Raw genomic sequence first — 22,511 nt, forward strand, 5'->3', positions numbered from 1 at the left:
CAATGATGTTTTGTGTGGTTTGTGTGCAGATGATCGCCCGAGGTAAAAACGCATCCGATCTGTTTCCTGCTGTGGTGAAAAACGTGGCCTGTAAAAACATAGAGGTTTGTAATGTTTTTTACACAATTTATTTGTGCAGATTCACGATTGTTGTGTTGGTTCGTACAATACTCTAGGTAATATTCCTAAAACTATTTTATTATTACACTTAATACACACTTGTTTAGTTTCAACACTGAAAATCACATTTTCTTATTCATGTTTATCCCCTGATGAAAGCCTTGATGTTTTCTCTTTCTGTAGGTGAAGAAGTTGGTATATGTCTATTTGGTTCGCTACGCTGAGGAGCAGCAGGACCTGGCTCTGCTCTCCATATCCACGTTTCAGAGAGGACTGAAGGTCACACACACAGATTTTGAATTTGTCAAAAAAAAATCCTAATAAATGAATTACTTGCTGATTAACAAAACATTTTTTAAATATTAACTTTGAATTTGATTTTTGTAGATTTTATACAAGTATTGACCATAAACATAAAGCCAGATAATAATCACCAATTAAAACACACAACGCTGTTCTTTTTTTTACTTCTAAAGGATCCTAACCAGCTGATCAGAGCCAGCGCCCTGAGAGTTCTCTCCAGCATCAGAGTTACTATAATTGTCCCCATCATGATGCTGGCCATCAAAGAAGCTGCCTCCGACATGTCTCCATACGTCAGAAAGACTGCTGCTCATGCTATTCCTAAACTCTACAGGTGATCAAGGTGTAAAAACAAACAAATTAATGACAGACATGTGAGTCACAGATGCAGGTTGTTCTGACATTTTCACGTTAACAAGCTTAGTGAAATGTCCAAAGGTCAGTGTGACAAAGATTAAAGTAATTGTAATTCTAGATTTGTTACTGGGGAAAAAAGAAGTATTTTAGAATTGTCAGTTCACTGTGCAGAATATGCTTTGTTACAAGTGGAAAGATAAAACAAAATGCTATGTGGATTTTTTTGTACAATAAAATAAGTCTGTTATTCGGTGTATTTTTTCCCAGTTTGGATCCAGAACAGAAGGATCAGTTGATTGAAGTCATCGAGAAACTCCTCGCTGACAAAACCACGGTGGGTTCATGCAACATTAAATTGACGCCTCATGTTCTAAGTAGCCTAATATTTCTTACTCTAGGCTTCAGGTTCTTCACCAAGACAATAGACATAATGGATGGTATCTGATTTTTTTTCCAATCACACTGTAGTTGGTGGCAGGAAGTGTGGTCATGGCCTTCGAGGAAGTGTGCCCTGAGCGCATTGACCTGATCCACAAGAACTACAGGAAGCTGTGTAACCTGCTGATAGATGTGGAGGAGTGGGGGCAGGTGGTCATCATCAACATGCTGACCCGCTACGCCAGAACACAGTTCCTTAACCCAAACATCAACGTGAGTCAAACAAAAATCTAACTAACTGTCCATTTTAGATAATTCACTTTTTTGAGGGTAAATGGATTGTTTTGTTGTTGTTAGTGCGTTGACCATAGAGAGAAACGAAGTCATACAGAAATATTAACATCAATTAATCAATTGCTTTCAGTCCAATCATTTTTAACACATGTATCCAGAAGGACAATGATGTGACTTTTAAGCAGCTAGTCACCACCTCCCATGCAGGAGAGGCAGAATTTACACTCCCCGCTGTCACTGCAGGAGTCTTTGCTAGAGGAGGGAGGAGGCGGGGAGAAGACTTTCTATGGCTCTGAGGAAGACGAGGATGATGAGGAGGAGGAGAAGGAGAAAAAATCCGAGGCTGCGGCCTTGGCCAAAAGGAAACCCTACGTCATGGATCCAGATCATCGCCTTCTGCTCAGGAACACTAAGCCTCTGCTGCAGAGTCGCAACGCAGCTGTGAGTCCACTGCACTTCTGAATTATCTCTCTCTCTCTCTCTCTCTCTCGCTCGCTCTCACACACACACTTGATTAGGCCAGTCCAATGTACAGTTTCTCTACTTATCATCATCAGGCGGTGGTTATTCATTCATACGCTGAGCCGCAGGTTGATGTGATTCATTCATTATTACAGCAGTGCTTCATTTAATTAGCATCCTTCCTGCTAAAATGTCCATGTAATTTTGACATTGGAGACAGGACACAGTCTCAGACTGGACCAGAGGAGACATTACACAGCATTACAGCTGTCCTCTCCCTAAATGGAGTGTTTTTTCTCTGTGCTTAATGCTATGAAATTCACCTGTCACACATTATTTTTACCGCTACCACTGCCAGCAGCTTTTATACAGCATTAGCTGTTGGCAGCCGCTGTTTTTCTTTTTTTTTAAGAGCAGCACTCTTCTGATTCAGTGCTGTTTGTCACTGCGTTTATTGTAAGTTATGGTCAGATACCTGCCAAGAAGTGAATGCAGTGAAGTGTCTGATGTCACCTCAGGTGGTTTACTGTCTTGAGTGTACTGCCTGTGTATACACTACCTGAGCTCAAATCCCTCATGTACTGTTTGTGCTTCTGCAAAAGCCAGTGGAAAGAAAGGTTTTAAAATATCTCGTTCTTTTTCTCGTGCTGCCAAATAGCCCTAAATGAGTAAATCCATTGTGCAGTAAAAACAATGACTTGACGTTACACACAACAGCACAAGAGTCTTTGACAACTATTCCTGAGAGACTGGGTTGCCACACAAGTCTTATCGCTACCTCTTTTTTTCTCATTCTCTGTAATTTCCAGGTTGTCATGGCTGTAGCTCAGCTCTATTTCCATCTTGCTCCTAAAGCAGAGGTTGGTGTCATTGCAAAGGCCCTGGTCCGACTCCTGAGGAGCCACAGGTGATGTGATGATATTAAACTGCTCTTCTTTAAGACTGAACACCATGATACACTTTCTAACATGCAGTGCGATTTAACAAATGTATTTAATTTCCGCAAGACATCTAATTTTTCCATTGTATGCCATTAGCCAAATTAGCAAGCATTCTATTGACACATGTCTGACATTACTAAATGAAATCCCCATGATGACTAATTGTAAAAGAAAACGCTAACAAGAAAAGTTACCCAGAAGAGATAAAAAAAGACCACCTATCCAAAAGGTATTCAAGGATCTAAAAAAAAGCCCTCATTGTCTAAAATGATATAACACATCAATTTAAAAAGCAACCTGACCTGATCATACATTCAGACCAGCAGGAGGAGCTCTCTCTGCAGCATAAAAAACACTGCAAAGGCTGAAAATAATAAAACTACAAATTAAACGTGACATGAGAAAAAAAACCCATAATGATCATGAAACTCATCAATATGGAAAACAGTGTGATGATAAGAAAATGACAAGTGTGGGAGGCAGAACAAATGTTTATGGCCCTGGTAGATAGAGTGGAAATGAAGGGAGGGCTCACTGAGGCTAAAAAACAAAGGCATAAACCATAAAGAGTGATGTTGACTCACAGGCCTCTCCATCCAACGTCACATTTTATTTAAACGCAAAAAGTTGAAAAAATATATATTTGCTTCCTAATTTAACTTCAGGTTCCATGTAAGTAAGAGTGTATATCTGGATATATTCTAAAATACTGAACAGGTACAGGTGGTAAAAGCAAAGCATTAAATGTTAGAGAAAAGAGTGTAAAAGCAAAGCATTAAATGTTAGAGAATTTATTAAGTTTCAAATACCAAATATTTGGATTTTTTTTTTTACTTAAAAAATATTTTTTTAAAATACTAAATAGCCTTAGCAATAAAATAAAGACCTTTTTAAGGTCTGACCAGAGAGTTAAAAAATGTTACATTGGAGGATAAAATAAGAAAAATAAAATACAGATGCCAATTTCTAATCTTTATATAAAAAAAGAATAGATTATAATCATAGCGTATAATCATAGAGATTTAATGCATTAAATCTCAGGTTAGTCTCACAGAGACGATTAATCAGTCTTTTATTCCATGCTTTGCTCTTTTATTCTCTGTTCCCCTCGTCTGTCTGTGTCTGCTCTGCAGTGAGGTGCAGTATGTTGTTCTTCAGAACGTGGCAACAATGACAATCAAGCGAAGGGTGAGCTCTACTGTACTTTATGTGACACTGTCTGTTCACAACATCAGACAACTTCATACAAATGACAAAATGGCTACCGTTTTAACAACGTTTTTTTTCATTTCCCTGTTTCTAAAGGGGATGTTTGAGCCATACCTGAAGAGTTTTTACATCCGCTCCACAGACCCGACCCAGATCAAAGTCCTGAAGGTTCTTAGTTTATATCCTCATGTTCACCTAATATTTTGTGATTGCATAAATGTAAACACAACAACCTTCTCTGTGGCTATAGCACAGGCACTGGCACAACTGCCGGCAATAAACAATGCAATTAAAAAAGACTAATTAGTAATACGGAGTAAAGCATTTCTTCTGTCCGTTCTTTAACTTCTTTCTTTTACAGCTGGAGGTTCTCACCAATTTGGCTAATGAGACAAATATTTCCACTATCCTCAGGGAGTTTCAGGTACAGCTTTGTCTTCTTGCGACTCAATATTGTGCAGCTCCCAACGGGAAAATAAACTGCATCATTGAAAATTGTAATCATCGAAAATTTTTGTTTCTCTGTCAGACGTACATTAAAAGCATGGATAAAGACTTTGTCGCTGCTACCATTCAGGCCATCGGCCGTTGTGCCACCAACATCGGAGAAGTGAGAGACACATGTCTGAATGGACTGGTGCAGCTTCTGTCCAACAGGGATGGTACGTTTGAAAAGCTCATATTTTCTATTTTTATTTGTTTTAATATGGTGGATATAGTGGTATCAGGCACTTTGTTGACAATTTAGTTTAATGATCAACTATTAATTATTGTTTAAACTGCTGTTTATAACTTTGAAAGATTTGACTGACTTGTCTGACTTTGTCCTCTTGTACAGAGCTCGTTGTGGCCGAGTCTGTGGTTGTAATCAAGAAGCTGCTGCAGATGCAACCAGAGAAGCACAGTGACATCATCAAGCACATGGCAAAACTCACTGACAACATCCAGGTGAGTGAGAGTCGAAATAATGATTTGGCCAAAAAGACTGGAACAAAAAGAAAATTCTGCATTAAAATAAAGAAATGTACTATAACCCAAAAAGTATAACCCAAAAACGTCTATTTTATAGTAAAGTATAACCCAAAAACGTCTATTTTAATATCAAGCGCAGTAGCAAAAGTATATAAACTGCAATCATGTAATTTGATCCCTGTGTCCAGGTGCCAATGGCACGGGCCAGTATCCTGTGGCTGATTGGAGAATACTGTGAGCATGTTCCCAAGATCGCCCCGGATGTTCTGAGGAAGATGGCCAAGTCTTTCACTAACGAAGAAGACATAGTCAAACTGCAGATTATCAATTTGGCTGCCAAGCTGTATCTCACCAACTCCAAACAGGTCTATACTCACAACACCTGTCTTACTGCAGAACTATTCAATGTATCAGTTCTTCATGTTCAGAAGTCACATCTCTTCATTGACTTGAGTTACTGACAGCAGTGTTGTCACATTTCTATCAGCTTCTCACTACACAGTCCTGTAAGGAACAGTTTTATCAGCAAATACTTTTGCAATCTGTGTTTATTTGTTTTGTGTCCTTGCAGACCAAGCTGTTGACACAGTATGTTCTAAACTTGGCCAAGTACGACCAGAACTACGACATCCGTGATCGGGCGCGCTTCATACGCCAGCTTATCGTGCCCACCGAGAAGTGTGGAGCTCTTAGCAAGTACGCTAAGAAACTGTTCCTCGCCCTGAAACCGGCTCCAGTCCTCGAGTCTCCATTTAAAGGTACAGAAAACTGCCTTGTTCATGTGTGACTGGATACATTAGTTTAATTGTAAAGACTACTTGTTGTTTATGTCTATAGTTTTCAAATTTAAAGAAATTTAAGAACACTGCATTTTACTATACTTTTTACTTAAGTTTCAGTGGACAATGATCAGTTTCCCTGACTTCTGCTACTGTTTCAGATCGAGACCACTTCCAGTTGGGTTCACTGTCCCACCTGCTGAATGCCAAGGCTGGGGGCTACCAGGAGTTGCCTGACTGGCCTGAAGCTGCCCCTGACCCCTCCGTGCGCAACGTGGAGGTGAAGGAGTCTGTGCGTGCAGTGGGAACAGTAACATACAGAGACACTGTGGCCCTCTGGGGACTCCAGGGGCCCCAAAAGACGGAGAGGAGCGAGAGTTGCTCCTGCCCCAGGGCAATGCTTCAGAGGGGTCGCACAGATTCACCACTACTCCACATCCAATATAACATTATCTCAGATACAACATTTTCATTGGCCATTTTTCATGCGCTTACAGCTCATTAGCATTAAACAACTCATCAGACACATGCATTATTATTGGCCTGCACCTACAATCGCTCCTCTTTCCATAAACGAGACAGTAACAGGAGAAAAGAGGATTTGTTTGAGCGAAATTTACATTTGAAACATTTGAAAATTCTCTACTCACATAAAAAAAAACCCCATCTGGTCCAAAACTCCTCCCCTTCCCTGCTGCACTTGTATCTGTTTGGCAGCAGCTCTCGTCTCTTGTCCTGGTGATTTCTCACAGTTGTCTGAGCCAATTGCACATGTGACACATTCAAACACAACATAATCCCTGTTAATACCAATGTCAGAAGCAAAGAAACACAACCACTACTGTCTCTTGTCGACATATACCTGCACAAAAATCTGGCAGCTGCAGCCAGGTTTCTGCAGTGGCAGCCCAGTGATTAACATAAACATATATTGATTAATTTGAGATTTAATTCTAAACACAGCATCCTCTTCTTCTCCATTCCATCTATTCCATGTGCCATCGGTTCACTCAGCACATGTGTAACACATGAGCATGTGAGCATGGAATCAAGACTTTGAGTCACGGGTCAAGTGTGACCTAAAATCCACTGATTTTAAGTCTCTGCAGTGACCCACAAGGCTTGATTTTGTCATCATGTTTGTTGTCTGCTAATGTGATTCTAACACGTATGGTTCATTCATATGGTCCCCATGGTGTCTGTTTGTGATGCAGATTTCAAGATAAGGCTTTTAAATTTGATTTAACTGGTGAAAAAGAAAAGTTCAAACTGATGAAACAACAACAGGTAGAGGCATGAATTAGACTGAGTAGATCAGATTTCAATATGATAGATTTACTGTCATCACGCTTTAATCCTGCATCTCAGTTTTCAGTGTCAGCTTCTAGTTTCACTTGCTTCACCGTGGTCTGGTGAGAATCTAATTAATAAGGCGTTCATATCAGAATACACTTTCTACAAACCCAGTTTATTACAATTCCACAATGCCATATTTCTTAATGGAATCTACACACATTATTTAAACTAAATAACTGAACCTAATACGATTTCTACATATTTAGTCCTTGCATTTGCAGGCTTTATTTTAACTCTTACAGCACTGGACTTATGATATTTTCTAGCAGCAACTTAAAAGCCACTAGAACCAATCAATTTAGACAATAATGATCAAGCTGTTTTAACTTGATTTTTTCATTTTCATAACCACTAGAACCAATCGATTTAGACAATAATGATCAAGCTGTTTTTATGTAGGACTTTGAAAATCTGTGTTTTTTATGCAGACAGTCAAACATGGTACATTAATTATTTGTAGTAACAGTAACGATAACAGCTAAGTCCCTGATGAACTCCCCGGGTCTGTAATGAAGCCCACGTTGGATCAGTAATTCCTTTGAAATCACACGCCCCTGACTGAATTTCCCTCTGCTCATTACACGTCTCCACAGACAGAGGATGTCATAACAGCTGGAGAAGGGAGGATCGGCTTGTTAGGCGACTGGCGAGAGGTGCTCGCCCCTCCATCCTGAACTGGTTTGGGATTGCAGTGTTATTTTCTGTTTGCTTCCTTGACTAAGCTATTTTCTTCCTCTTTCAGCCTCTTCCTGGTTGCTGTCTAATATGAAAATGTAAAATTGAAATTTCAAATAACAACAATAGGTCCGAAAAAGGCAAAACAAGTATCATTAAATCAAGTGTGTAGAACAGCTTCAACAATAGCTAATGGATAACAGACGTGCCAACGTGAAGGGGCACAAAGTTGTATTTGTTTCACAGAATACGTCCTGAATAAGGGACTCAATTATTATTAACTAATGAACAACTCTAACTGGTGATGATCAGGATAGTTTGACTGACCTTTACTTTACAATTTCAAGTTTTCTATGAAATTTGTGACACAAATTTGTGTGTAAATGTGTCCCAAATGTTGTGTGACACTGAGTGATGTGATTTTTTTTTCCCATCTCCGTAACCGTGAAGGCATCTCCACACCTTTCACTATTCATCCCTCTCATTTAAACATCATGACTGTAGACCATCATGCTTCTCTATTCATACAGACGATCCTACTCTACATCATCAGTGACACTGACGTTAAATGTTGTATTTTTACAGTATTTAGGGCTTATGTCTGAGTGTATGCTTTAATCTAGAGTTATATTGGAATGTGTCTACCATAAAAGACATACTAGCAACATAAATCATGTGATGGAATTTGGGGATAATATTTGTCTCTGTTGTTTCCACTGCTGTCCTCACACAGAGAACCCAGAAACCTTCCTGTTCCTGTGACTTTTGCTCTTCTGACCTTTCTTCTAAACAAATATTTTCTTTCCTTTTCTCTCTTCTCACCAACGTTCCAATCTTTTTTTCTTTTCTACGTCTGCCAGGTTTTTGCGCTGCTTGAAAGAGTCACAACATTAACGAGTGTGAGTCAGTGAGCGGCAAAGAGCCACATCTCCTTGAGCCTCAAACCCACATTTAGCTGCCAAAAACCCAAGTGCTTTCTGACAACCCTGCCTATGATGTAGTTGCTGTTCTGTGCTTAGCTCAGCCACAGCTCCTTGAAACACAAGCCCCTCCTCCTTAGTCCTCACCATTAAAGAAGTGATTCTTTTAGCAGGATGTTCCTTCTGCCGACCCACTGCGATGCATTAGAGACCCCGCAGCTTTTAAATGCAGTGTGCAGATGTGTGTGTTCATTATCTGACAGCGCTGGATAATGAACATGGTCACAACAAAGACAAATGTCCTCCTTTTTAATGTAGGAGGAGGGTAAGTGAACACCCTTAAAAGACACTTCTCTTAATGGAACTGCTCCCTGTATTAAATGATTTTAATTTCTGCTGGTCATGAAGGTATCACCTGGTGCTCACATCTGTCTGTTCAGAGATAGAAAGCGAAAAATATATCCATACAAACAATAGTTTCTGAAATAAATTTGTTGCCTGACATGTTGGATCTAAAAGCTGATCTGCAACAGGGATGGCTGGCTTTCTTTGTCTACATCACACCCAGGCAGAGGCATTCATGGCCATGCTGCTGTACTGTAATAATCTGCCCACGCCTCTGCATCTGTCTGAGGGGCTTTTCTTCTAAGGCAGAGCTGACAAATGACTCCCTGAACCCTCTGCTTCCCCTGACAGGTGCCTGAATGGACCAAGTGTAGCAGCCGTGAGAAGCGGAAAGAAAAGAAAGTTGAGAAGCCATTCTACTCCGACTCAGAGGGAGAATCTGGGCCAACAGAATCAGCCGATAGCGGTAACATTAGAGAGAGAGAGTGTTTTAAACTTCATGTGGTCAAAATTAGTCTTATCAACGTAGTCTTGAAAGTGTTTGGCTAATAGCTTTTTTATTCAATAGCTACCTGAAATTCAGCCCCAAACAGAGCAGTGCCCATACCCTTACAAGTTCCAAAATGTGATAAATAACTATTGTTACTCCACTGTGAAGTAATTCTATTTGTGATAGATCTGTAATATTCAGGAAAATAGAAAAATATTACATGAAATAAATGTCCTTTCATTCTTTATATTTGACCATGTTTTTAACCTTTAAAGAGTTAAGGCACAAACTACTCTCTAAAAAAACCTCACTTTTCACCTGTGGTTTTCTAGAGTCAGATTCTGCCAGTGGTTCAGAGAGTGGCAGTGGCAGTGAAGAGAGTGGGTCAGGATCAGAGAGTGAAGAGAGTGAAGAAGGCTCTGAGTCTGAGGAGGAGGAAGAAGAAGAGGAGGGAGAGGAGAAAGACCAGAAGAAGAAGAAAAATAAGGAAATAAAGAAGCCAGTGCAGGAAAGTGAAAGGTAGGACACTTCTGATTTCTATTAAGTCCTGGCTTTTCCTTCAGGACATAAGCTCCTATTTGAGACCTTTGCCCTATGATTTTTTTAATTCAGTGAGAACAGCAGTGAAGAAGAAGAGAGAAAAAATGAGAGGAAGCGTAGACAACGTAAGAATGACTCAGAATCGGAGTCTGAAGAGGAGGAGGATGAAAGCGAGTCTGAGAGCAGCCAATCAGAGTCGGAAGACTCTGACTCAGAGGCAGAGGTCAAAAAGAAAAAGGTGAAGGTAATGAATGTCTTCTTATTCAAAACGAAAACCTACAATTAAAATAAAAATATTTCCATATTTCCACCAGACAGTGGTGACCCAGATGTAAAAGAATTGTTTCCCCCTTACAGACAGCACAGACAAAACCTCCCCCCAAACCTGCAAAGACAGACAACAAGAAGGGGAAGAAAGAAATGTCTCTACTTGACCTCGATGACTGTGAGTTTTTATTGATTCCTGTGGTAATTTTAATTCTATGTTGAATAGTGACAACACTAAATCATCGAAATGACATCAGTAAACAAAAAGTGGTTTCCATTGTCAAAATGGTCACAGCAGGAAAAATTCTAAAACTAAAACTAATTTAAATAAAATGCAAAGTAAGAAATACTTTTGGAATGTCACAGCAGATTCTCACTGCTCGCTCTTATTCCTAGTTGAACCTGCACCTTCACCTCAAGTTACACCTGTCAACAACTTCCTGTCCAACAGCCTTGTCACAGATCTGGAGGGCTTGTCCCTGTCGGACAATGTTCTGTCTCCTGCAGTGAGTGCCTCAAAACTCTTTTTTCTTCACACTTCTGAAGTTAATTTCTAACTCAGTTTCATTTATCGAACAACATAAAAAGGATGTTACGACCAGGATACATATACATATATTTGTAAATAGAAATTGTTGTCAGCAGAGGTTGTTGGGGCATTTGAAATACAGGAAATACTGTACATTTTAGTGAAATTTCCTGAAGCCTCACAGTCACAGTCAGATACTAACCTCTGTTCCCAGTTTTGGTAATGTTGCAAAGCCAGAAGACTTGATCTTATCATCAGCCACCAAATGTGAAAGTCAGACATGGTCACAAATAGTATGATTATTCAAAGTTTCTCATATTTTACCTATCTATGCATCTTGATTTCCTCCCTTGAAGACAGCACTTAAATACCATGGTAACTACAATGTAAGTGATCAGTAACTAGATGTAGTGGTTCGTTAATACTCCTTCTGTCCACAGACCATCTCTCCCTCTAGTGCGACGAAAAGCTACGAGCTCCTGCACCGGATCACGGGTGAGGGTCTGTCAGTGGAGTACTGCTTCAGCCGACAGCCATTCAGCCCTGATGCTAACATGGTGGCAGTGCAAATAGAGTTCACCAACAACACCACAAACGACACCAAGAACCTTCACATGGAGGACGTGAAGCTGCAATCTGGGATGAGGGTTAAAGAGTTCCCTGAGATCGGTGAGTGTTGGAAATGGAGAGGTGATTGAAGAACATTTTTTGTGATACAATTACTGTAGTGTAGTACATTTTTGCAGTCTGGGGTGGAGATCGTGTCCAGTTCTCATTGATCAGATTTGTTCTGAAGTTCATAGATTTGTAAAACACTGCATCCACTGTCCATCTGTATCAACAGAGCTGCTGCCAGCAGGTGAGACGACCACTGCTGTGATGGGCATTGACTTCTGCGACTCAACACAAGCAGCCAACTTCCAGCTGTGGTGAGTCTGTCTTACAGTTTTTGTTTTTCTGCCCGGCCTTACTTTTTAAGCTTTGCCTGTATTTGTTGAACTTTGAGGAATGAGATGTTTCTTCTATTAATAAAGATTTAAATAATTCATCTAAGGTGCCTCTTTTCCAGCACTCACTCCCGGAAGTTTTTCGTGTCCATCCAGCCACCTGTCGGGGAGCTGATGAGGCCTGTGTTTCTCACTGAAAACGAGTTTAAAAAGGAGCAAGGTAGGAAGAAGGTAGAAATTACGGTAGAAATGAAAGGAAATTACTTATGTGGCCACTAAAGGGCAGCATAACCAGCGTATCATCGCATGAGTATTGGCCACCTTGCCTTAAATAAATTAAGTTGAAAAACAGCTATGAATGTAATCATAAAATGCTACTTATGCATTGTAATACGTTTTTACTACTATCTTATACGCAATAGTTGTAACAACTGATATTTTATTGAATAATTCAGACATCCTCTAAAGTTGCAACTTAATGTAGGTACATTTTTGGGTAAAAGGCATAACATTACAAACTTGCTTGATTTCATAAAATATTCACATAATATATTTTCCATTTTTATCATTTAACAATAGATAAAAATGGAAAATAAACATCATGAAAAGTGACTGTTCTCAACAACATTTAAGTTATAAATAGAGTGTTAATGTCACTTGTTTTTAAAATAGCAACGTAATCAGTTACGATCAATCATTATATCAGTGGCATTTCTTGGGAAATCTTTAGATATGTAGCACTGCGAAACACTTCTTTCGGAAACAATATATTACATTCTTTAATGTCTTCTGTGTCATTTTTTATCCAGTATACTGTGTGTTACATTTTCTTTTGTTTTAGTAGAATAGTTTAATGTAAGTGTTTTAAACTTGTGAGGCACAAATAACAATATTAAAATAATATTTAAGACTTGCTGGTAGATTTCCTGACTCTAAACAGATGCTATTCTGAGGGAAAGGCAGAATACCAGCAGTATTCTATGTTAAACTGTTTATTTAGTTTTTTCTAATGAGAGAGAGAGAGAGAGAGAGAGAAGTCACCCTATGTACCTGTAACCTTTCTTTCCAATCACACGTACAGGGCAGCTGATGGGTATGAATGAAATCACAGAGAAGCTGATGTTGGACGTGAAGTGCCGCAACGAACACGCCATCGTCCAGAGGGTGATCACAGCAGCCAACCTCAGCAGAGTGCCCTGTGGTTCAGATAAAGAGTGCAGGTGAGAATGATACAAAAATATTTTGATATTAACACAACTAAAATGCATAATCAATTTAAGGTAAAGATCTAAAATGTTAGTCATTTGCTTGAAGTGAGAAAATAATAACAGATTTAAAAAGAAAAAAAATCCAGCCATCAGCCATTGAATTAGCTACATCTGTAAGACTACTTTCAACTCTGTTCTAGAACCATATGACTGACATGTGTGTCCCCCCTTTACTCTATGGCTTTGTCTTTGCTTCTAATCTTTGCTGCTTTGACCTCAGTCCTCCTGTTCTTCCGCCTGAACTTCCTGTCCACAGGTTTTCCGGCAGGACTGTAACCAGCAGCAGTCTCGTATTGGTTACAGTGGCCAGCAAAGAGGAAGGAACCGCCCAGCTGATGGTCAACTGCGAGAAAATGGTGATCGGCACCATGCTGGTCAAAGACATCCTCCTGGCTTTGACGCAGTGACCTGCAGTGAACCTGAAACCATCACCTCCTCTAACCCACATCCTCGAGCTTCTTCTCACATAAACGTCCTCTAAGCCTTATCACATGTGTAGCATTCAGCCCTTTTTCTGTAAGCAGTGTCAGTGAGAACATCTCCAGGTTATTGATCTGTTAAAGCACTCCCAGAAAACCACAATTTCTCCATGACAATCAAAACGTACATGTAAAACCTATTATAAAATGTAACTGACTACAAAATGAGAACATATTCACTTAAATATTATATTATTATTCTAAACACTGGTTATTTCCCCATTTTCCCCAAGAGTTAATTATTAGTATTTTCAATATTTTGGTCCAACCAGTTTCCTGAGTTAACCATGAAAGTGATGCAGTTCTAGGTTTTGACAATAAATTAACATTTCAACTGTTGACTTGACAGACACATCTGGGATGTTCCCCCTGTGAGGTGATTCTTCTCAAATCTTTTATGAAATTAGGTTTGTGGTTCTGGTTTTTTTCCTCTTACTCCCTGTTCTTATGTTCCGTGAATGCATGTTTGTGTGAGAGTGTTTTTATTTATTTATTTTTTTAAACCAAAGACGTAAGGTCCAGTAAAACTGTCCTGGTGAATACTTTCATTTTGGCTTTTTGTGCCTGCTGATATGTCCATCGTATCAAATGGAAAACTGAGAAGTTAGGCACTTCAGCACTCCTGTAATGAAGAATGTAAAGACTACGGAAACTTATAATGTGACCCTGAAACCAAATCCAATGAAAATAGCAGTCAGTTTTTCGCAGCCTGTGTTTGTTCCTCATTGGCATTCCAACATCTGAATAGGACTTATGATACCGTGTGTGTGGTTGTGAAATGTGCTCCTGTAAAAACACAGGTTTATTTATTATACAAATTAAAGTTTAAAAAAAAGTTTTTGTTTTTAATGTTTCTCACCCACGCACGTTTGTCCTGTCTCGGTCCTGACCAGTAGCTCGCATCAAAACACAGGTGCTGTCAGATTGGTGTGGCGTCATGAAGCCTAAAGGTTCCGAAAAGTAATAAAACAACATATTTATATATGTATATATGAACTATATTCCTCTAAAACATTATTTAAAAATAAACTACACAGAACATATAAGGAACTCTAGTAGTACATACCGAGGGCCCGTAAATCAGGTTCCAGCCACCGGAGCAGCTTCCCACTCTACGTACGTTTTGCAATTACGAAACACAATCGACATTTTAACAATTTATGGTTTATATGAGTAAATAATAATAATAATAGTAAACTATTTTGACTTGATTAACTCCATTGGTTATATGGAATGCCAACAGTACAACTGCTTGATGCTTTCCTGAAGAAAAGGACACTGATGTTTCAGTTTCATTTGATCCCTTTATATAGAACTTCATGGAATGAAAGAAATCTCAAGGCTACATCACTGGCACTCCAGCGATAAAACATTATTCCTTAAACACAAAGACAACAGTCATAAGCAACAAAACAAAACGAGGAAAACTAAATAAATTTAACATGTATACAGAAAATCCTGTTCACCAAAAGCAATCAGCTATAATTATTTAAGCAGAGATAAACACAGAAGTAGAAAAGCTTTTGCAGAGTTGTGAAGGTTTTCTGGAGATTTAAGTGCAAGAAAAATAGTACATTTAGTTAAACATCCTTCAGTTAAGGATACACATCCTTTCTTGATTCCCCATGGGGGAAAAATGGTTTGGGAAAAAAGATCCCCAAGTTGTGCATAGAAGACCAAGAGATAAGGCAATAACTTAATGTCAACTGTGTCAACAGCTTAAGACTGTCAAGGGAATACAAATTCTGAATACAGAAAAAAAAAACCTATGTTTTACATGCTGCTCAGTGTCATGTGATTACTTTAAAATGAAGTCCTAAAGTTTGCTTGTTCAGCAGACAAACTGTTAATGTTAATGACAGATACATTAAAAGAATACAACCCGTTTTACCTGCTAAAACATATCAGCAGTGGTTAGAAACTAAGACATAATGCAAATGACACACTGCAAAGGATTCTGAAACGTGCAGGGATATACAACTGCATAGAAACCTGAATAGAAATATGTGAAAACTCAAAATTTGTAAAAGAAAATAGCATTTAACATGGAAGCAGTAACAGTCTTTGTATTTAGTTTGCATGTTGAATACTTAGTAGTTTGTGCATTAAAATACCTTCGAGTATTTACTACTCAAATCACCGATTAAAAAATCGTAAACATTCTCATTCACACAGGTTCTTCAAATGTTATTAGGTCAGTAGCAAGTTGACTTTTTTGGTTTATAGAAACTCTTTCATTCCAGAAGTTAAAAACAAAATCAAGACCAGTTACTTCTGACTATAAAACATTGGAAAAGATATTCCTGTGACTATTTTCTCACAGTGACAAAGACATTCAGGGACTTTTTCCTGAATTTACAGGGAAAATAAAAGTTCTTATTTAACAAATACACATTTCACACACGTACCACTACCACAGTTGTACAGCTGTATCTGTTCGTCTTTTTGCCAACTACCAAATTTACCAACCAGCTTCAAAACACCGTCTGAGACTGTGTACAGCAGAAACCCACTCAACTTTCTATGTGCACAACATCAAGGGGTTAATCAATGAGATTAGGTCAACTCAGTCTGCCTGGTTTTTGGAAGCAAAAGAGCCACCAGTCCTCCTATCAGCAGCAGAACTGAGACCAGCAGCACTGGTACAGCACAGTTTGTGTCCACCAACTTTCCAAAGGCTATATTCCCCATGATTGCTGCCACTCGGCCGATGCCTGTGAAGAATCCAAGAGCAGAAGACCTGACAAAAAGACAGTGAGACATAAAACAACAGTTCCTCTATTTGTTAAAGTAACTACATCTCGCTTGATATAATTTATCCTCTTTGTATACTACCATGAACATTTAATACTTCGGACTAAAACAGAGAAAATCTTATCTTTTTCTATTTGTTTATTTTACCAAAAGGTAAAAGTCTAAATAATCATGTAAATAATCATCACTTTATCTTAAAAGTTTGATTAGAGATGAAGTACCGCAGCTTAGTTGGATACAGCTCTGTTCCTATCACGTCCAGAGAGTTCCAGGTGATCACAGACACACCACTGAAGACACATGAGAAGATCAGACTCTGTGTCTTGGTTTGGACCAAGTAGATGAAGAAGACACTCACACCGGAAACAATGAGGCTGCAGGCTGGAGACAACATTGACAAGTAATACATTAGTCACAAACATAAATGCAGTTTGTCTAATCTGGGGTTTCAAAAACTGCCTTCTGATGCAAAGTCACTGACTCATGGACCTTGGCAGGTGGAGGATGAAATAGTTTGCAGGCAACAAATCTGTGAGGGACTGTGAGAATTTAGTAACAGGGCTAATGTATTGTTGAGGAGATGTGAGATTCCCTCTAGAGAGGACACATAATTCTTTTAAAGCCACAAAGCTTCGTGTTGTCTCTGCAACATTTCACCTTTACTGTCCTGTAGCATGAGTGCATCCCATTGGATGATTCCATTTCTAAAAGAATGGAATCATCCAACTGATATGTAAATGCTTTCTTCTTTCTTTCTTTTGTCTTCCTTCCTCTCCCCTTCCTGAATACATCACCTTAACTTACTTTACCTTTCCCAAACTTTTAGATAGATAGATAGACAGACAGACAGACAGACAGACAGATAGAACTTTATTAATCCCTCGGGAAATTACAGTAGACTCACAAAGTAGAGCTTTTCCTCCTATGTTGTCCATTATCAGGATGGTGAAGATGTTTCCTGGCAGGTTTGATGCAGCGATGATGAAGCCCTCCATATACACTGTTGGAAAAGGAAATGTAGATAAGGCACATGTTGAATTATGTGTAGACTGTTTCTAATTCTAATGAGGCATCATAAGAACAGGTTTTACTAGATGTGTAAACCAGATTGTAAATAAACAACAATACATTTAGCAGACACTTTTATCCAAAGCAACTTACAATTAGAACATACAAAATACAAAAACACATAACTAAGAAATTGTAATAAATAATAATAAAGATTAAAAGTACAGTTATAGTCATAGCAGGTCATAGAGTAAGAAATACTGTTTTCTTTAATGACATACTTATAGCCAAGAGAAAATTATTATTCATGTAACACACTGTATATGTGAGTGTCCTTTTTTCAAGATTATTTGACTATTTTCTGGTCATTAGTTTCCATAAATTCACTTTTCTGGTAATGGATTGGAAACAGCAGACAGCAAATGGCAATAAAACGAGTGCAAACACTTGGTGGTATCCCAGCAGCCCACCTGCTGTCTTGACTGGATAACAGCTTTGGTTGTCAAGTGGAGACATAGAGGACATGTTGGCACAGGGCGAGCCTCCATTTTCAATTCTCGAAAACAGCTCCGGGAACCACATCCACAGTCCATAGTAACTGCATAGATAGAGAATGTTGTAAAAAATAAACTGAACAAGGACATGTAAAAATGTTCCAAAAGTCAGAAGAAATATCACATGGAAAAATGTCCACATTAACAGGTGAGATTTCTCACCCGAAGGAGATGGAGTAGAAGATGATGAGCAGAGCAATGCTGCTGGTTCTGAGGGAACCTTGAAACAATTGTTTTACAGGAAGCAATCCCTGCAACCAAAAAAAAAAAGCCCAACATTTTTTAAATCAGTTTTGTAGCAGCTAAAATGTTGCTTTATAAACAATTTAACCAATAGTCAATTCAATTTTTTAAACCATTTTCTACATTAAAGCCAATATTGTCTTTCCATGTTTTCTAAATTTATGTGAATAATTTCAAACCCTTTAAACATCCAGGTATAAAGTTTTGTTTATAATTTATTTAAATGCTAAATGAAAAGAATTCACTGTGACACATTGCAATGTTTCACCATTTTGTGGCTGATGTTGGGCTGTGTTACCTTTTTTAAAAAGCTGACAAGACACCCTTGTTGTGCGACCTTTTTGGTTTCAGCTTCATAACCTTGTTTAGAGCTTGAACACAGACCGAATTCCTGCACATGTTAAATTTACATTAGAGGAACAAAATATACAGAACAGTATAAAGTATATTACAAGAAAATCCAAATAAGGATGTGCCTTGACATATATTAACATTCATACCGGAAAGGATTTTCCTTTTCCCTTCATGTTTATCTCAAACATCAACCTAAAAACATCGATTGCTTCTTTTTCCTGATCAGCCTGTAAAAAACAAAGGGTAGAACATCAAGGATGCATCAGGCATCAAACAGAGAGGATCCTGCTCAAACTGGCCTCAGCATGGACTTTTATTACCTCCATGAGGAACTTAGGGCTCTCAGGCATGATGAGCCTGAAAACCACAGCCGAGGTGAGAGCAGGAAAAGAGCAGAGAACTACAAACAACCTCCAGCTCTTGAAATCCAGTGATCCCAGGAAGAAATGTGTACTTGTACTGGGAATCACCATCCAAGCCAGACCTGGACATCATACATGTATATTGCCCTCATGGGTAGTGTACTTAACTAGGTCAACAATGACATCAGTTGATGTGGACATCATCCCCCTCACCTGCAGCCAGGATGTTTCCTTGAACACCTCCCCCCCCTCACCTGCAGCCAGGATGTTTCCTGCCATCCAGAATGTAGCCAGAGCACTGATCATTGCACCCCTGCGCTGTCGGGGCATGAACTCCGAGAAGTAGGAGAAGATAACAGGGATGGACCCTCCGACCCTACAAAACAAGACATGAACATTTACCCTCAACAAATCTGTTCTTTTTATTACAACAGGCCCAGAGTTACCCCAATGAGAACACAATAAAGAACAGGGACAAAGACAGTTATTGGGTTAATTGTAATATTATACAAATGCCATGGTTTATAGGAGAAATAAAGATCATTAATAGCTTTAATATAACAAATCCCATTGTGTTGATATCAACTCAGATTACATCAATACCCAATGCCACTGATGAATCGCAGCAGCAAAAGCAGCCAGAACCAAGGAGCTAAGCTGGATAGAACTCCAAAGATTCCATTGACTGTCAGTGACACAACTAGGACTCTGCGACGCCCCCTCTTGTCAGCCAGGTATCCCCACACGTAGCCACCCAACATCATTCCTACAAATACAGAACTAGTGTTAATATAGTAGACATTATATTTGTTTTGTATTTTTAGAGACACGGCCATTGTTGTTGTTAAGCTACATAAAATAATAGCTATATAAAATAATACAATGATATATATTTTATGTTAGACATTTTCATACTTAAAATGACAAGTTTTATTCCAATTTCATTTTTGTCATTTTTGTATTAAACTCTTTCAACTCCTGACCGGGTTTTGTTCCAATTTCATTTTTGTCATGTCATATTTTTTTTAACCATCTTGTCTCTCGATTGTATTAAACTCTTTCAACTCCTGACCCCTAGCTTTTTCTATCCCTTTAATGATTTTGAGACAAACTTTCCAAGGTCAGTTACAAAAAATGTTAAACCAAAATAGTTCAAACAAATACAATTCTAAACATAAATACATTTCTCGTAGGTGTATTCATTCAAAAACTGCTAAATTGAATCCTGTGGAATCATTATATTACAGACATGCACGCTCTATCTACTATCTACTTTTTTTTAAAAGAAAAAGATTTACAATACATGGAGATATTTTTATGTTTATCACATTGCAAAAAAAGCATAATAACTAAAAACATAATATAAATAGCTGCTGTCAGTTAATCACATTATAAACTGCTTCCATATAGTAAATAATGTGTAATTCACCCAGGAAAATGCTGGCAGTCAACAGACCCATGTCTGAAGAGCTTAGTGCCAGATCACACTGTGCTGTTGGCAGGAGAAAGGACACACAGAGAACCTCCACTGCATCACTGGCGTTTGCCCAGCCACAGACCACCAGCAGCAACCAGTGAAACAAACCAAAGTCTGGAAGAAAAAAAAAGGAATGGGTATCCTGCTGGTGTCTGCAGTAATAAAGTACGGTTTGTTAAATAAGCTGTCTGGAAAGACGCGCAAACTTGGTGGAGTGTAAAGAGGATGCACACAGTACATGTTATATAGAAAAAAAACTTTTAGACAAGAGTATCAAGTTCTATCAATCCCTTGACAATTTTTCTCAAACTGTATTTGGCTTAACCATATACTGTATTTCATAATACTTAGCACGCTCAGGAATCTTAAAGCTCACCTGTTTGTTCCACTGCCTCCTCGTAGGTCAGCCTCCTCTGATCACTGCCCACACCCTCTTGTTTCTCGGCTGTACTTCTTTCAAATATTAGCTCACCTGCAGGGCAAAGTAACTCACATGTCAGGTTTAAATACAAGTCTGGCAACTAGTACACTACACAAAGTGTACTAACCTCCATGACAAAATAGTCAGCTTCACAGTTTTGTCTGGGTTTATGCTGTATTATTTCATCATTATTTTGAATTACTTATACACAAGGGGCGGAACAGGAACCAAGCAGTTGTTTGGGAAGAAGTGAAAGGGTTTGCAAAATTCTATCTAACCATAAGTTATCAAAAACAAAATATATATATATATATATGTATATATATATATATGTCTATAACCGTAACAATATATGCATTTGGATGACATTAATACATGTTTCTCCATAAATCACAACTGGAACTAAATTTGTGTATTTCTACTTTGATGCCATTTCATAAAAAATTACAAAACTTTTAGTAGCATGACATTGCTGCTGTTTGTAGAAAAACAACATCTACCAGCTCCCAATGTTAAATTAGTAAGTGCACGTGCAAAATGTTGAAAAGGATTCAATAACATGCTCGGATATAAAGAAGCAAAGACACCTGATGGCGTGCAGGTAACCACACAGCTGTTAGCAGAACTTGTATGACACAGTAATGTCACTGTGCCTCGTTCAAATGTCAGAGCAGCTCTACACTCCCTCCTGTTTTTTGTCTGTCTCTCTGTCTCCCTTCCTCGAGCACAGTCCCCACTCAAGAGTTACACTTGTCATCATGCAGGCAACTTTAGACCATTAGTAGCTCATTGTTTAGCTCATTGTTTGTTTGTTTTCAGTGAGAAGGCCTGAGATCTGATGGCCATCTTCACCAAGTATTCCTCTAAATTCCTTTTTTTTCTCTATTTCTTTTCGTCCTTACTTCTTATTTTGTAGTCTACACTTTGATGCAACCATTGATGCAAATCATTAATAAATCAAGGGTAAATCCTAAAGTTGTAAGGCAGATGTTAGAATTCCAAAAGGTATCCATTTTAATAACCACACAATCTTAGTTTTTCGGTTTGTCTTAGAACCTTTTCATTTACCATTTGATGTTATCAACAAGGCAATAAAGGACACAATAAACCCATCAAAGGCACAGCAAACATCTAGTGGGGAATTCTGTCCAAGACGTTGGATAACTAATGGTAGCTTTAAGTTAATACAAAAATAATGTTCTTACGTTGACTACAGGTGGCTAATTCACGAACATGGTGGTCAACAGTGTCAGCTTGTCAACGCTTTGTAAACAACAAACAGCTGATTGGGAGGATAACAATCACATGGTCGACATTTGCGACCACACAAAAGTGTCCCGCGACCCATGTGAGGATCCCGGGTCAGTCTTTTGGTAACAAAATAACTTTTAAAAAAAACATATTGCATATGTTATGAATTCAATTGAGTTTTACCTTCGTCTGACTCAAAGTTGTCTCCAGTATGGAGTAGCGGTCGCCGCGACTCCACATCCCCGCTACGTGCCATACGAGACATCCCTACGGTTGTTTGTAGGCAGTGGGCTGAGTATTTTTGCAGCAAGCCGTCATGTGAACCCACTGCCCTGTTGAGGCTTGTTCTACTCCTGTTTTATCGCTTCCACTGCCTCATGAGTCCCATGACTGACTGCCAGTGAGCTAACGCAGACAGCAGCTAGCCTGACGAGAAGAGGAGGACCAGGAAGTAAG

The 22,511-nt window shown here is 38.7% G+C and overlaps 2 protein-coding genes across 12 annotated transcripts in view; one reads left to right on the forward strand and one right to left on the reverse strand.

The window, feature by feature from the left end:
* The window catches only part of ap3b2 (adaptor related protein complex 3 subunit beta 2), a 22,212-nt gene extending 8,268 nt beyond the window's left edge, over positions 1-13,944 (forward strand). For 2 of the 11 annotated variants that reach the window (XM_017033251.2, XM_017033243.2), the window contains exons 3-28: positions 30-104; positions 304-399; positions 597-757; positions 1,048-1,114; positions 1,249-1,431; positions 1,696-1,893; positions 2,724-2,821; positions 3,989-4,043; positions 4,161-4,232; positions 4,426-4,488; positions 4,594-4,726; positions 4,903-5,012; positions 5,225-5,401; positions 5,608-5,794; positions 5,977-6,107; positions 8,707-8,745; positions 9,463-9,577; positions 9,934-10,120; positions 10,214-10,385; positions 10,499-10,586; positions 10,805-10,914; positions 11,378-11,606; positions 11,782-11,866; positions 12,007-12,104; positions 12,966-13,104; positions 13,373-13,944. In XM_017033251.2, the coding sequence (XP_016888740.1) occupies positions 30-104; positions 304-399; positions 597-757; positions 1,048-1,114; positions 1,249-1,431; positions 1,696-1,893; positions 2,724-2,821; positions 3,989-4,043; positions 4,161-4,232; positions 4,426-4,488; positions 4,594-4,726; positions 4,903-5,012; positions 5,225-5,401; positions 5,608-5,794; positions 5,977-6,107; positions 8,707-8,745; positions 9,463-9,577; positions 9,934-10,120; positions 10,214-10,385; positions 10,499-10,586; positions 10,805-10,914; positions 11,378-11,606; positions 11,782-11,866; positions 12,007-12,104; positions 12,966-13,104; positions 13,373-13,559 (3,255 nt within the window). In that variant the 3' untranslated portion in view covers positions 13,560-13,944. The remainder of the gene's footprint in view (positions 1-29; positions 105-303; positions 400-596; positions 758-1,047; positions 1,115-1,248; positions 1,432-1,695; positions 1,894-2,723; positions 2,822-3,988; positions 4,044-4,160; positions 4,233-4,425; positions 4,489-4,593; positions 4,727-4,902; positions 5,013-5,224; positions 5,402-5,607; positions 5,795-5,976; positions 6,108-8,706; positions 8,746-9,462; positions 9,578-9,933; positions 10,121-10,213; positions 10,386-10,498; positions 10,587-10,804; positions 10,915-11,377; positions 11,607-11,781; positions 11,867-12,006; positions 12,105-12,965; positions 13,105-13,372) is intronic. The other 9 variants (XM_017033252.2, XM_017033248.2, XM_008311738.3 and 6 more) reach the window with 7 other exon arrangements.
* A 977-nt stretch (positions 13,945-14,921) lies between these two features.
* On the reverse strand, positions 14,922-22,368 carry sv2 (synaptic vesicle glycoprotein 2). The gene is made up of 13 exons (XM_008311748.3): positions 22,239-22,368; positions 20,760-20,855; positions 20,336-20,497; positions 19,510-19,672; positions 19,161-19,282; positions 18,865-19,028; positions 18,691-18,771; positions 18,489-18,581; positions 18,110-18,198; positions 17,864-17,991; positions 17,290-17,385; positions 16,607-16,766; positions 14,922-16,371 (listed from the first exon to the last, which is right to left on the reverse strand). The coding sequence occupies exons 1-13, from the start codon at positions 22,318-22,320 to the stop codon at positions 16,188-16,190; spliced, it is 1,620 nt and encodes a 539-aa protein (XP_008309970.1). The 5' UTR covers positions 22,321-22,368; the 3' UTR covers positions 14,922-16,187.
* Between the last annotated feature and the right edge of the window lie 143 nt (positions 22,369-22,511).

Source organism: Cynoglossus semilaevis, chromosome 6, assembly GCF_000523025.1.
Source record: "Cynoglossus semilaevis isolate Cse_v1.0 chromosome 6, Cse_v1.0, whole genome shotgun sequence".
NCBI classification, from domain to species: domain Eukaryota; kingdom Metazoa; phylum Chordata; class Actinopteri; order Pleuronectiformes; family Cynoglossidae; genus Cynoglossus; species Cynoglossus semilaevis.

Excerpts from the sequence above, each read along its gene's own strand:
- sv2 (XM_008311748.3), bottom strand. The coding sequence starts at position 22,320 with ATGTCTCGTATGGCACGTAGCGGGGATGTGGAGTCGCGGCGACCGCTA. Across the intron at positions 20,856-22,238 it reads CAACTTTGAGTCAGACGAAG|GTGAGCTAATATTTGAAAGA; the intron begins GTAAAACTCAAT and ends TTTGCCCTGCAG. Across the intron at positions 19,673-20,335 it reads GACTGCCAGCATTTTCCTGG|GAATGATGTTGGGTGGCTAC; the intron begins GTGAATTACACA and ends CTGTATTTGTAG.